Source organism: Drosophila eugracilis, unplaced genomic scaffold (genome assembly GCF_018153835.1).
Source record: "Drosophila eugracilis isolate 14026-0451.02 unplaced genomic scaffold, ASM1815383v1 contig_2153, whole genome shotgun sequence".
Lineage (NCBI taxonomy): Eukaryota > Metazoa > Arthropoda > Insecta > Diptera > Drosophilidae > Drosophila > Drosophila eugracilis.
The window spans coordinates 636,243-649,262 of NW_024573037.1; the positions used below are offsets into that span (position 1 = coordinate 636,243).

At 37.7% G+C, this 13,020-nt stretch overlaps 2 protein-coding genes across 3 annotated transcripts; one reads left to right on the plus strand and one right to left on the minus strand.

Moving 5' to 3' along the window:
- The first annotated feature begins 466 nt into the window (after positions 1-466).
- Positions 467-5,155, plus strand: LOC108104941 (centrosomal protein of 164 kDa). 2 transcript variants are annotated; one of them, XM_017211305.2, is made up of 4 exons: positions 467-482; positions 551-869; positions 1,448-1,559; positions 1,621-5,155. In XM_017211305.2, the coding sequence occupies exons 2-4, from the start codon at positions 722-724 to the stop codon at positions 5,054-5,056; spliced, it is 3,696 nt and encodes a 1,231-aa protein (XP_017066794.1). In that variant the 5' UTR covers positions 467-482; positions 551-721; the 3' UTR covers positions 5,057-5,155. The 2 variants fall into 2 exon arrangements, with proteins under 2 accessions (XP_017066794.1, XP_017066793.1); XM_017211304.2 differs by lacking the exon at positions 467-482 and having other exon boundaries at positions 511-869.
- Positions 5,156-5,263: 108 nt separating this feature from the next.
- Positions 5,264-7,700, minus strand: LOC108104942 (odorant receptor 13a). The gene is made up of 6 exons (XM_017211306.2): positions 6,749-7,700; positions 6,203-6,634; positions 6,019-6,118; positions 5,844-5,951; positions 5,601-5,789; positions 5,264-5,539 (listed from the first exon to the last, which is right to left on the minus strand). The coding sequence occupies exons 1-6, from the start codon at positions 7,114-7,116 to the stop codon at positions 5,465-5,467; spliced, it is 1,272 nt and encodes a 423-aa protein (XP_017066795.1). The 5' UTR covers positions 7,117-7,700; the 3' UTR covers positions 5,264-5,464.
- Between the last annotated feature and the right edge of the window lie 5,320 nt (positions 7,701-13,020).

The window sequence follows — 13,020 nt, forward strand, 5'->3', positions numbered from 1 at the left end:
AGCTTTAAAATTTCCATATATAATGTTCAAAGAAATTGTATCTAAACTCGCTAATACGAATTTTACAAATTAAATCGATCTAATAACATATATTAGATATAATAACATATCTATATTTGGAATGGCTGAAAAGTAGGAAATTGAATAAAATAACAATATAATAAAATAAAGTATACTAAACTTTCTTCTGAATGCAAAGGATACAGATGTTTGGTAATAGTTTCTATGAAATTAAATAAAATTTGACACCCTTATTTGGTGAGTTTTATTTGAATAATAACAAACTTGTAGTCTTTTTATTGAGCTTGTGTTCGGTCGTTATCGTGGTTGAAAAGGACTCCGTTGTCGTCAAGCTGCGCAGACATGTAAACTCTGTGCAATATCCTGTTGCCAACCAGATAATTGGCCAGCAACCGCCTTCAGAGCATGCTCCAACTGCACATACACACGTACATATTTATAGTATAGCGATGACTCAGTAGGTATTTATATTTTCATTTTTAGGTCAAACTGCATCCGATTATTCTGCTTTTTACTCTGCTGTCGGCAGGACTCGCTTAAGGATTAATATGGAGAATTATGATTGTCAAATGGGAAAAATATAACAATATATGTAAATATATTGAACAACACTTTGAGTACGGATAACTTCGCATATAACAAAGACATTAGCTTAAAAACCCAATTTGTTGGTTAGTGAAATTAAAGAAAAGTCCCAATAATGACAAGCACCAGTATTTGCAAGAGGATTTCCTCGGCAACAGCAACAACTGCAACGACCAAAGCGGTCTCAACATCATCATCATCTCAGGGTTCGTCGGTGATTTGCGAGGAAGTATTCGACGAGGCGTGTTTTCCTTCATCGGAGGGTAAGTTTATTTTAAATAGTTATAATAATAATCCCTATAACCATTTTGGTGTACGAGTATGTACGGAAATACACAAGTATGTGTACCCACATATGAATTAGTATGTAGGTAGGTGCACTCTTTTAAAGGACTTTTGGGAAAACATACTATTGAAAAAATAAATTAGGTTACTTTTACTTAAATATAACGTGCATACATACACAATAAAAAAACAATTCTAATAGTTAATTTGGTAATGCACATTCTAATCCAATATTTAATCAATTTACGACGATTGAAGATATATAAATACATGTATTTATAACTATATACATATAAATATGTAAAAATGTATAGGCAGCATTAATTAAATTTTTTAGCTGTTTGTCAAGAATTAGCGAAATAAGAGAAAAATGTTTTCTAGAATTTTTGAACCGGAAAAAGGATATTTTGGAGCTTACTTTGCTGTTTTACACATTGTGTAAAATTATACTGCTTTATATTTGTTGTACTCATTAACTTCTTTTATTTTCCTTCTAATTTAAACACTACTAATTAAGAGAGACTTGGGAATTAATTTGCATTTTTGGTTGTTTTAGAAATTAACGAATATGCCTCTTTAATTGGAATCGAGCCTCAGCGCGAACAGCATTTGCTTTATCTTGCTAAGGAAGGACTGATGGCCGCATTGCCATCGGATTGGAAAATATGGTAAGCAAACATTTTAATTATATATTAAATAATTATTAAGGGTATTTATATTTTGTAACAGCTACTCTGAGGAGAAAAATGGCCATTACTATTACAATACGCGTACCAAAGAATCACAGTGGGATCATCCGCTAGATGCCATATATCGCAATTTGGTAAATCAGGCGCGTCAGAAGCAATTAGAAACTGGTTCGGTTGTAGAAAATGTGCAATTCGTTGACACATCGGATGAGATGTCACAATTGGATTCCGGAATAAAAAGCATGCAGGGCATAGATGATATTCCCTCTCCGGGCCCATTGCCTTCCAGCAATTTGTCACGGAAGTGGTCGATAGCCAGTAAAGCCAGTTTTTTGACACCAAGTCTATTAAGCGATGGTAAAAGTCGATTTTTGGATTCAAGAACAAAGGATTTAGGAAGATTTTATCATCTTGGCTTTGAGGTAACCAAATCGAAACCTCAAATTGCGACTAAACCTACTATAAATGGAAAATCGGAAAGTTTCGAGGGGAACGAAGAGCTTGGAAAACTTACTGCGACAGTTTCGATGTTTCAAAAGGCACGTCGACAGTTGGAGAGCGATGGATATACATCACCATCCGGTGTTAAGGGTATTCTACGTGATTCTAGTATAACCGATATAAGCCGAAGATTGGATCGACTTGAACCAACGGTTGAGGTGGAGGATAAGAAGAGTGTGCGTTTTAATCTGGATCAAGCGGAGCGAATGAAGGATCCCTCAGAGGAAACATTATCGACAAAGATGACAAAATCTTATAAGCAGAACTTGGAGGATGATCACAACGATGTTCAGGTGGTTGTGGAAGATCATAATGATGATGATGGTGATGATGGTAACGGTGATGAGGAAGCTAGTAAAGATGAGGCTGCCGACCTTTGGCACAAGCAAAATGTGGACATGTACAATCGAAATCCCTTCTTATTGGATTCAAATAAAAGCATGGAGAAATCACCCGAGCATATGAAAACAACTGGAACTGGAGAAGCATCAGAGGATAAATCGAAGGAAACTGACACACCAAAATTGTTTTACGATGACACAGATTCCGATTCTAAGGGAAGTTCTGTGCGCAGCTTTATCGTAAACAAGTCCGAACAAGACTCATCCATTTTGGCCGGAAACAATGCCTTCGATCTAGAGGAATTAAGTGGAAAGCATAGCTTTGAGCTAGATCCATTACAACTTAAATCGGTTCAGATAGATACCGACAAATCGGTTGTCAGTAATTCTACCCATTTGCCAATATTTTCTGATACTACCGCTAGTGAAGTTCAGCTACAGAACGACTTTGAAACTATCAGACATGATTATGAGGCGAAACTAAAGAGATTTCGACACGAATACGATTTACGTCTTACGTCCCATCAGCACAAATTAGAGGAAGCCTTTGAGCTACAAATCGAAAAATATCGGGTACAGTTAGAGCGACAATTGCAAAACAAGCGTAGTCTTGTGGTTAGCGAACATAAGACTCGCATCGAAACCCTTCAAAGTAATCACGAGGAGATTCTCCGTGATCTCGAAAGGGAATTACACAACGAGGAGGAGATTTTGCGCCGTGAACAGGCCTCTAGACTTTCCCAATTACGCGACAAGTTTGCCCGTGAGTTGGATTCGGAAAAGCTGCGATTTCGGGAGAAGGGCGAGGAAAGACTCTACGAGAAGGTCCGATGCGAAAAGCGTTTACTCGAAGACAAATATCGTTGCCTTAAGGAAAAATACGTTCGGCTCAAGACGGATGTGAAGCTTTCTCTAGAGCGACGTAATCGTCGACGAGAGGCACAAATGGTGCCACAACATAATCATACGAATAGCACTAAATCTACAAGCGGTACTGAAATGGAGCGTTCTATGGAGCGATACTATAAAACACAGTCTGGAAATAGTGATAATCGTTCACTAAGTTACTCGGATCAGGCGATTGCAGGTGATGCGACTGTTAAGCCCCCAGTTCCACATAAAAGTCAACTGACCAAAACGTACAACATTCGGCAGTTGCAATTGCAGGATGATAACACATCTATGAGTCAATCGGATACAACCCTATCGAATACCTATAATAATGGTCGTTATGGGCCGTTTCTAAAGTCTGCTAGTGGCGTACTTTCAGCCAGAACGGTGAGTGATAATGGTAACTCATCGAGGGATATAGTGGGTGCCGTAGCAATACAATCAAATCTAGAGAAGAACAACAATAGTAACCAAATCAAAGAAACAACTGGCATAAGTAGGATCTTCTTTTCGCGTACCAAGTCGGCATCGACTTCGCGTTTGAATTCCGATACAAGCTATAAGGGCGAACGACCGTGTACTCCAGTAGAGAACTTACGACATCAACTCCAAAAACTCGAAGCTCTCGAGGATCAGTTTCCCGAAAATACCTCGGATGCTCCCTATCATTTGCGATATCCATTCACCGATATCTCAGTAAAACCAAATGGCGTTGGTTCGGAACTGGAATTTTTCAAGCATAGAATACATCTTGAACGTGATTCGGTGCGTCGGGCAAAGGAATCATTAAGGACGCAGCGCACAAATTTCCGGCTACGGCAACGAGAAATTAGCCAACAACGGAAAATAACTACATTATCCCCAAAGCTTTCTATTGATCAGTTAATTCAAGAGGAAAAAGAACTAACCGAGATGGAGGTAAATCTACACCGAACTCGTTCCTTACTCGGAGAAAAGATAATACGTCTTAGACATCTGGAGCAGAGTCTATTGCGAATCTATGAAAAGGAAAAGTCAATCCTGGATTTGGGAACTATTGACGATGCGGCAACACTTAGCGATCTCTCGTCTCACTCAAGTTCGGGCTTTAGTAGCACTGAATTGGCCAGTGCAGCTGATTTCCACAAAAAGAAGGATTATTATCAGCAGGAGTCGAACGAGTGTATTGAAAATTTGGAAATACTTAATGCAGAAATTCGTGAAATTTTAGATATTTTTGGGCAAAAGCAATACCAACAGCAACAGCATGAGCAATCAGCCTCAGCTATTCCGGCACTATCACCTCGTGATATTGGATGGTCGCAGGTGCTCAAGCATCAGCAATCGACTACTCAAAACTTTTCCCTATCTGATGATATTGAGGGTGGCGGAGCAGTACATATTCCGCATTCTATACCCACTCTTGCAGATAGATTGGAGACTTATCGTCAACTGGCTGCCGGCCGGATGCAGAGTTCAATGGGTGCGGCTATACTTACGGCTAATACTATTGTTTCCCAGAGTCCAAGGGCCGTTAACTATACTACTTGTTTAGTGGAACGAACTCGCGATTTACGTAATTGGCTTCGACAGGCGAAAACTGAGCATGAATTCATGGTCCAGCATGGTATATCATCGGGACAAGGATCCGTGGTTGGAGAGGTTAGTGCTTCAATAACCGGCCATTGTGCATCCAGTGGCAGTGGATCTATTATCAATGCGACTACTGCAGGAAGCTCTATGCGTGGCAAAAATGATATTTAAATCAATGAAATGGGTAGTGCATATTTTAATTACAAATATTAATAGTTACTATTTGTGATCTTTTGTTTGTCTGAGAATTTCATTAAAAATAGGAAAATATTAATTTGTGTATCTATTCAACTTAGAAAATATTAGACATAATTATCCAATATAATATATACTAAATCTAAAAACCGAATTTTTCAGCTTCCGATAGTTAAGCGTATTGATTTTCCAATGCCTTTTACAAACTTCAATTGAAATTCATCCGATATGCACCTACATACAAAGGTAACTAAAGTATATGTATGTATTAGCAAATCTGAGGAATAGCTGTCATTTTATTTACAAACATTTTAAAAATTAAGCGGTAGATACGGAAACATATTTCTTAAAATAAAATTGTTAAATATGTAGACAAATTTATAGTTAGTCGTGCTTCTTTTCGTCATCGTAGTAAACTGACCGTAATAACGTAAAATAGCTTATTGACGTACTTAAAATCTGAAACAAAATTCATTTATTGTTTATTTTGCTCTATAAAATTATGTATTGTGATACATACCGCCGTAAAACTTTGCAAGGACAAAGTTGAGAACTTGAAAGCCGTTATCCGTACTGGTTGCTGGCTGCAGAGTATCATAAACCATATTTGATTCCGGACTCGCTTGCTAGTTGATTTATAGGAATACGACTTGACTCGATCTGATCCTTCCCATTGGCATTCGTAAAGAACTTGTGCTGTCAACGTAGACTGAAAATTTACATTTAAAATAAGGTTTTATATAAATGCAATTAGTTTTCTTACCTGTTTTATTAAGGCGTCTCCATTCTCGCACAATACGTATAATTGCGAAAGGGCAGAGGATATATAGATTATAAACTTAACATAATCCCCGATAAACATATTTTTCCCCTGAAGAAAATGTTAAGATACTACTATTATTGTTATTTAAAAATAATGAATTGGAAAAATTACTTACAGTTATTATTTGAAAGCCAACCATGCAAATAAGAACTGATGATATCATGAGATTTGCCAACAGAATTGGATTAAAAAAGTCTTCCAAGCTTTTAGCAAATCTAAACAAAAATTTAATAATATTTTCTTACAATTTAAATATATATTATCTAATACAATTTAAGTTATATCAACATAATACCAACCTTATAATATTATTGTGCTTTTGTACAATACATTTGAGGCGCTCCAATTGAATATTTTCCGCGGTTTCCGCATTAGTTCCCTTTAATATTTTCTCGATTCGTTCATGTAACAGTTGAAACTGGCCACAAGTGTATGTTATAAAGAAACCCAAAATTGTATCTTCTGCAAACAATGTGGTGACTACGCAAACTCCTGCATATGATGTAAACATATACGTCAGCACGTATCGGAGCCAACTGTTTTGAGGATTGTATGGAAAGACCATTTTGTAAGGGAATGGCTTATCCTGTGGGTCCAGTTCGGGTCCAAAAAATATTTCAACTAATGGTAAGACGCAGTACATGATTATAAGGCACGATAGCAAGGCTGTCATTATGCTAAATGTGATCATGCGTTTTCGACAATTAGCCGCCACAGCGTTTTTAGAATGGCTGTAAAAAAAAAAAAAACATACTATAAACATGCTGCAGTTTATTTTTTGACATATTTTTAGAAAAAGGTTTAAATTACCAACAGTTTATGAGTTGTATTTTTTAAAAACTTACTCAGTTATCCAAATTTCGTAAGAAAAATGTTCAATTAGATCACGAAATTTGCGTTGGTTCAAGCGTAAGTGAATGAGTCGAACAAAATTTAGGACTCCCATGAACGTGGTACAACAGTTTTCCGTGGTGATTATAATATCGGAAAGGTTTTTTAACAAAAAAGCGGTTTGATAACTAATCGTTATACCAACAGAAGCTATTACGTACCACGCCCATATTATATAGGCATTGGACAAAAATGAATAGCCATAAAAAGGTTGGTTTTTCTTTTCTTCGGAAGATTCTGATAAGGGCCAAGAGCCATTCAGTTTCAGCCAAACACACTGAATGGGAAAACTAAGTTCCTTATATGGATAAGAATAAAACATGTCTTTCTAGCCAGCAGGTTACTATCTAAATTGTTATCCAAAACTGGAGAGACTTTTATAGGAAGTTAAAAACCCCGCGATAAACGAAATATAAAAGAGAATTTAGTGTGCACAAAATGACCCCTTTTAACCAAATTAATTACCATGTAAATATTTATGAAAGGCTTTGCATACAGGACTAGCACTTACCGCCAAAAACGTTGGTACCAATTCATTAAATGGTTAGTATGAAATTTTGATCAAACGCATTTGTCAATAAGTGTCTTTAAAGAGCTATGACATTTTCCGCGTTTTAATGGCGTTTTATATAGATTTTAATATTGTCTTTTTCCATAACAATGCAAAAAAAGTCCAAATAGTGAATGAAGTGCTAAGTTAAGTTTCCAATCAACTGACATTGTGACCTAGAAATGTTATTTTTTGTATATTGGTCATTAGTTGGCCAATAATGACTTAGATGTGGAATGCCATACGTCCTTGAATTGATAATTAAATTTCCGATAATACTGTATTAAAACCTAAAATATTATTTTTTGACATTTTTATTATTGTATATCATCATTATTATCTAAAATACGAAAATAAGTTTATCCCGAATTCCCCACAAAAGATTTTTTTGTACAACTAAATAAATAAATTTTATTAAACGTCATTCAGCCAACTTAAAGGCTATAATAGTTTGATTATAATAATATAAAAATGACATAAGAGATAAATAAATAAATTAAGTCATTGTTTATTCAGGGATTGACCATGTGCATTCGTTTTAGCAGTCTTCTAATTGCTTTGAAGATGCTAGGTGGTTGACTCTAGTGCCTGTTTATCTGTTCTCTCATAGAAGAATTGTTAAGGTCCCTTGCTAGGGCGTCGTTTCATTAGCAGTCATTCGCACTTGCCAGTTTTAAATCCTTTTTATTTTTATGACGTTTGAGTCCGAAGCCATGCCCCATATCATTGAGGGCACCACAATTGATTTAAACAGCAACACTTTGTTGCCTAGGCTAAGCTTGCTCGTTGGTTTAAGCAACTAGTTGACCTTCCTGCGACATCTATTTGAAGATATGTTAGGAATGTTAGCAAAAACCAAGCTCAAATGAAATAAATAAGGTTAACGGATAACGGGACCAAATTTTTCATTTCAAACTGTGAATACTGTGAATTTTGATAAGAATAAGAAAACAAGATCAACGAGGTAGGAGGAGGGCTCCATGCTGTCAACAAACGTATACGTGATTTTGAGCACAAAAAATCAGTTCTTTGGCCATAGCACAGCCAAAAATGGTCCCAAGGAGGAATGTAATACCTCTTAGGGCTAGTAACTTGATTGCCATGATTCCCAATTGGTTTGTATTCAAATCTGGGAAACTTCATTTTTGGCCCATTTTTGAAAATTTTGATGATGGTACCCCTTATCAAAAATGCGAAATTTGGGCCAAAAATTACTTTCCCAAAATCGAAAAACGGGTGATGGGGGTGGTTAGTATTGGTCGTTAGCAGCACGAAACAGTCATTCTTTTGACTGTGCGTCTTGTTTTGACCGAGCTAGAGCTAAAAAACCGAACATAGTATTGCAAATATCTGTTAGAAATAGATTTCTTGATTTTTCTGCCATTAAATCAGAGCTCGCACCGAAAAATCAGAGCAATAATGATAAAAGCAAGTACAGGGGTGTTAAGTTTCGGTTGTTAGCTGTATAAAACAGTCATTGTTTTAGCCGAGCGTCTTGTATTAACAAAGTTAGAGCTAAGAAACGGCAACAAAACAGGACTCCCTGCTGCCATAAGACGTATACTTGATTTTGGGCACAAAAAAATCAGTTCTTTGGCCATAGCACAGCCAAAATTGGTCCCAAGGAGGAATGTTATACCTCGTAGGGCTCGTAACTTGATTGCCATGATTCCCAATTGGTTTGCATTCAAATCTGGGAAACTTCATTTTTGGCCCATTTTTGAAAATTTTGATGATGGTACCCCTTATCAAAAATGCAAAATTTGGGCCAAAATTGATTTTCCCAAAATCGAAAAACGAGTGATATGGGCAGTTAGTGTTGGTCGTTAGCAGCACAACACAGTCGTTCTTTTGGCTGTGCGGCTTGTTTTGGCCGAGCTAGAGCTAAAAAACCGAAAATAATGTTGGTTCCTTATTTTTCAGCCCTAAATACAGAGCTCGCACCAAAAAACCAGAAGAATAACGCAAAAAGTAAGTATGGGGGTGCTAAGTTTCGTTAGTTAGCTGCATAAAACAGCCACTGCTTTAGCCATACGGCTTGTTTTGACAAAGTTAGAGCTAAGAAACGGCAAAAAAGCCGGGCTCCATGCTGTCAAAAGACGTAGCATAATTTTGGGCACAAAAATCAGTTCTTTGGCCATAGGAGAGCCAAAAATGGTCCCAAGGAGGAATGTAATACCTCGTAGGGCTCGTAACTTGATTGCCATGATTCCCAATTGGTTTGCATTCAAATTTTGGAAACTTCATTTTTGGCCCATTTTTGAAAATTTTGATGATGGTACCCCTTATCAAAAATGCGAAATTTGGGCCAAAATTGATATTCCCAAAATCGAAAAACGAGTGATAAGGGCAGTTAGTGTTGGTCGTTAGCAGCACAAAACAGTCGTTCTTTTGGCTGTGCGGCTTGTTTTGGCCGAGCTAGAGCTAAAAAACCGAAAATATTGTTGGTTCCTGATATTTCAGCCCTAAATACAGAGCTCGCACCAAAAAACCAGAAGAATGACGCAAAAAGTAAGTATAGGGGTGTTAAGTTTCGGTAGTTAGCTGCATAAAACAGCCACTGCTTTAGCCATACGGCTTGTTTTGACAAAGTTAGAGCTAAGAAACGGCAACAAGCCGGTCTCTCTGCTGTCAAAAGACGTAGCATAATTTTGGGCACAAAAAAATCAATTCTTTGGCCATAGCACAGCCAAAAATGGTCCCAAGGAGGAATGTAATACCTCGTAGGGCTCGTAACTTGATTGCCATGATTCCCAATTAGTTTGCATTCAAATTTTGGAAACTTCATTTTTGGCCCATTTTTGAAAATTTTGATGGCCAAAAATTACTTTCCCAAAATCGAAAAACGGGTGATGGGGGTGGTTAGTATTGGTCGTTAGCAGCACGAAACAGTCATTCTTTTGACTGTGCGTCTTGTTTTGACCGAGCTAGAGCTAAAAAACCGAACATAGTATTGCAAATATCTGTTAGAAATAGATTTCTTGATTTTTCTGCCATTAAATCAGAGCTCGCACCGAAAAATCAGAGCAATAATGATAAAAGCAAGTACAGGGGTGTTAAGTTTCGGTTGTTAGCTGTATAAAACAGTCATTGTTTTAGCCGAGCGTCTTGTATTAACAAAGTTAGAGCTAAGAAACGGCAACAAAACAGGACTCCCTGCTGCCATAAGACGTATACTTGATTTTGGGCACAAAAAAATCAGTTCTTTGGCCATAGCACAGACAAAATTGGTCCCAAGGAGGAATGTTATACCTCGTAGGGCTCGTAACTTGATTGCCATGATTCCCAATTGGTTTGCATTCAAATCTGGGAAACTTCATTTTTGGCCCATTTTTGAAAATTTTGATGATGGTACCCCTTATCAAAAATGCGAAATTTGGGCCAAAACTGATTTTCCCAAAATCGAAAAACGAGTGATAGGGGTGGTTAGTGTTGGTCGTTAGCAGCACAAAACAGTCGTTCCTTTGGCTGTGCGTCTTGTTTTGACCGAGCTAGAGCTAAAACACCGAAAATATTGCTTAAAATCGGGTTTTTAGCCCTTAAAACAGAGCTTGCACCAAGAAATCTGAACAATAATGATAAAAGCAAGTATAGGGGTGTTAAGTTTTGGTTGTTGGCTGCATAAAACAGTCATTGGCTTAGCCGTGCGTCTTGTATTAACAAAGTTAGAGCTAAGAAACGGCAACAAAACCGGACTCCCTGCTGCCATAAGACGTATACTTGATTTTGGGCACAAAAAAATCAGTTTTTTGGTCATAGCACAGCCAAAAATGGTCCCAAGGAGGAATGTAATACCTCGTAGGGCTCATAACTTGATTGTTATGATTCCCAATTGGTTTGTATTCAAATCTGGGAAACTTCATTTTTGGCCCATTTTTGAAAATTTTGATGATTTCGATCAAAAATGCGAAATTTGGGCCAAAACTGATTTTCCCAAAATCGAAAAACGTGTGATAGGGGTGGTTAGTGCTGGTCGTTAGCAGCACAAAACAGTCGTTCTTTTGGCTGTGCGGCTTGTTTTGGCCGAGCTAGAGCTAAAAAACCGAAAATAATGTTGCGAATTTCTGTTACAAATCGGTTTCCTGATTTTTCAGCCCTAAATACAGAGCTCGCACCAAAAAACCAGAAGAATGACGCAAAAAGTAAGTATAGGGGTGTTAAGTTTCGGTAGTTAGCTGCATAAAACAGCCACTGCTTTAACCATACGGCTTGTTTTGACAAAGTTAGAGCTAAGAAACGGCAAAAAAGCCGGGCTCCATGCTGTCAAAAGACGTAGCATAATTTTGGGCACAAAAATCAGTTCTTTGGCCATAGGAGAGCCAAAAATGGTCCCAAGGAGGAATGTAATACCTCGTAGGGCTCGTAACTTGATTGCCATGATTCCCAATTGGTTTGTATTCAAATCTGGGAAACTTCATTTTTGGCCCATTTTTGAAAATTTTGATGATGGTACCCCTTCAAAAATGCGAAATTTGGGCCAAAACTGATTTTCCCAAAATCGAAAAACGTGTGATAGGGGTGGTTAGTGCTGGTCGTTAGCAGCACAAAACAGTCGTTCTTTTGGCTGTGCGGCTTGTTTTGGCCGAGCTAGAGCTAAAAAACCGAAAATAATGTTGCGAATTTCTGTTAAAAATCGGTTTCCTGATTTTTCAGCCCTAAATACAGAGCTCGCACCAAAAAACCAGAAGAATAACGCAAAAAGTAAGTATAGGGGTGTTAAGTTTCGGTAGTTAGCTGCATAAAACAGCCACTGCTTTAGCCATACGGCTTGTTTTGACAAAGTTAGAGCTAAGAAACGGCAAAAAAACCGGGCTCCATGCTGTCAACAAACGTATACGTGATTTTGAGCACAAAAAATCAGTTCTTTGGTCATAGCACAGCCAAAAATGGTCCCAAGGAGGAATGTAATACCTCGTAGGGCTCGTAACTTGATTGCCATGATTCCCAATTGGTTTGTATTCAAATCTGGGAAACTTCATTTTTGGCCCATTTTTGAAAATTTTGATGATGGTACCCCTTATCAAAAATGCGAAATTTGGGCCAAAACTGATTTTCCCAAAATCGAAAAACGTGTGATAGGGGTGGTTAGTGCTGGTCGTTAGCAGCACAAAACAGTCGTTCTTTTGGCTGTGCGGCTTGTTTTGGCCGAGCTAGAGCTAAAAAACCGAAAATAATGTTGCGAATTTCTGTTAAAAATCGGTTTCCTGATTTTTCAGCCCTAAATACAGAGCTCGCACCAAAAAACCAGAAGAATAACGCAAAAAGTAAGTATAGGGGTGTTAAGTTTCGGTAGTTAGCTGCATAAAACAGCCACTGCTTTAGCCATACGGCTTGTTTTGACAAAGTTAGAGCTAAGAAACGGCAAAAAAACCGGGCTCCATGCTGTCAACAAACGTATACGTGATTTTGAGCACAAAAAATCAGTTCTTTGGTCATAGCACAGCCAAAAATGGTCCCAAGGAGGAATGTAATACCTCGTAGGGCTCGTAACTTGATTGCCATGATTCCCAATTGGTTTGTATTCAAATCTGGGAAACTTCATTTTTGGCCCATTTTTGAAAATTTTGATGATGGTACCCCTTATCAAAAATGCGAAATTTGGGCCAAAACTGATTTTCCCAAAATCGAAAAACGAGTGATAGGGGTGGTTAGTGTTGGTCGTTAGCAGCACAAAAC

Excerpts from the sequence above, each read along its gene's own strand:
- LOC108104941 (XM_017211305.2), top strand. The coding sequence starts at position 722 with ATGACAAGCACCAGTATTTGCAAGAGGATTTCCTCGGCAACAGCAACA. Across the intron at positions 870-1,447 it reads GTGTTTTCCTTCATCGGAGG|AAATTAACGAATATGCCTCT; the intron begins GTAAGTTTATTT and ends TGGTTGTTTTAG. Across the intron at positions 1,560-1,620 it reads CCATCGGATTGGAAAATATG|CTACTCTGAGGAGAAAAATG; the intron begins GTAAGCAAACAT and ends ATTTTGTAACAG.
- LOC108104942 (XM_017211306.2), bottom strand. The coding sequence starts at position 7,116 with ATGTTTTATTCTTATCCATATAAGGAACTTAGTTTTCCCATTCAGTGT. Across the intron at positions 6,119-6,202 it reads AAGCACAATAATATTATAAG|ATTTGCTAAAAGCTTGGAAG; the intron begins GTTGGTATTATG and ends ATTTTTGTTTAG. Across the intron at positions 5,540-5,600 it reads CCTTGCAAAGTTTTACGGCG|ATTTTAAGTACGTCAATAAG; the intron begins GTATGTATCACA and ends ATTTTGTTTCAG.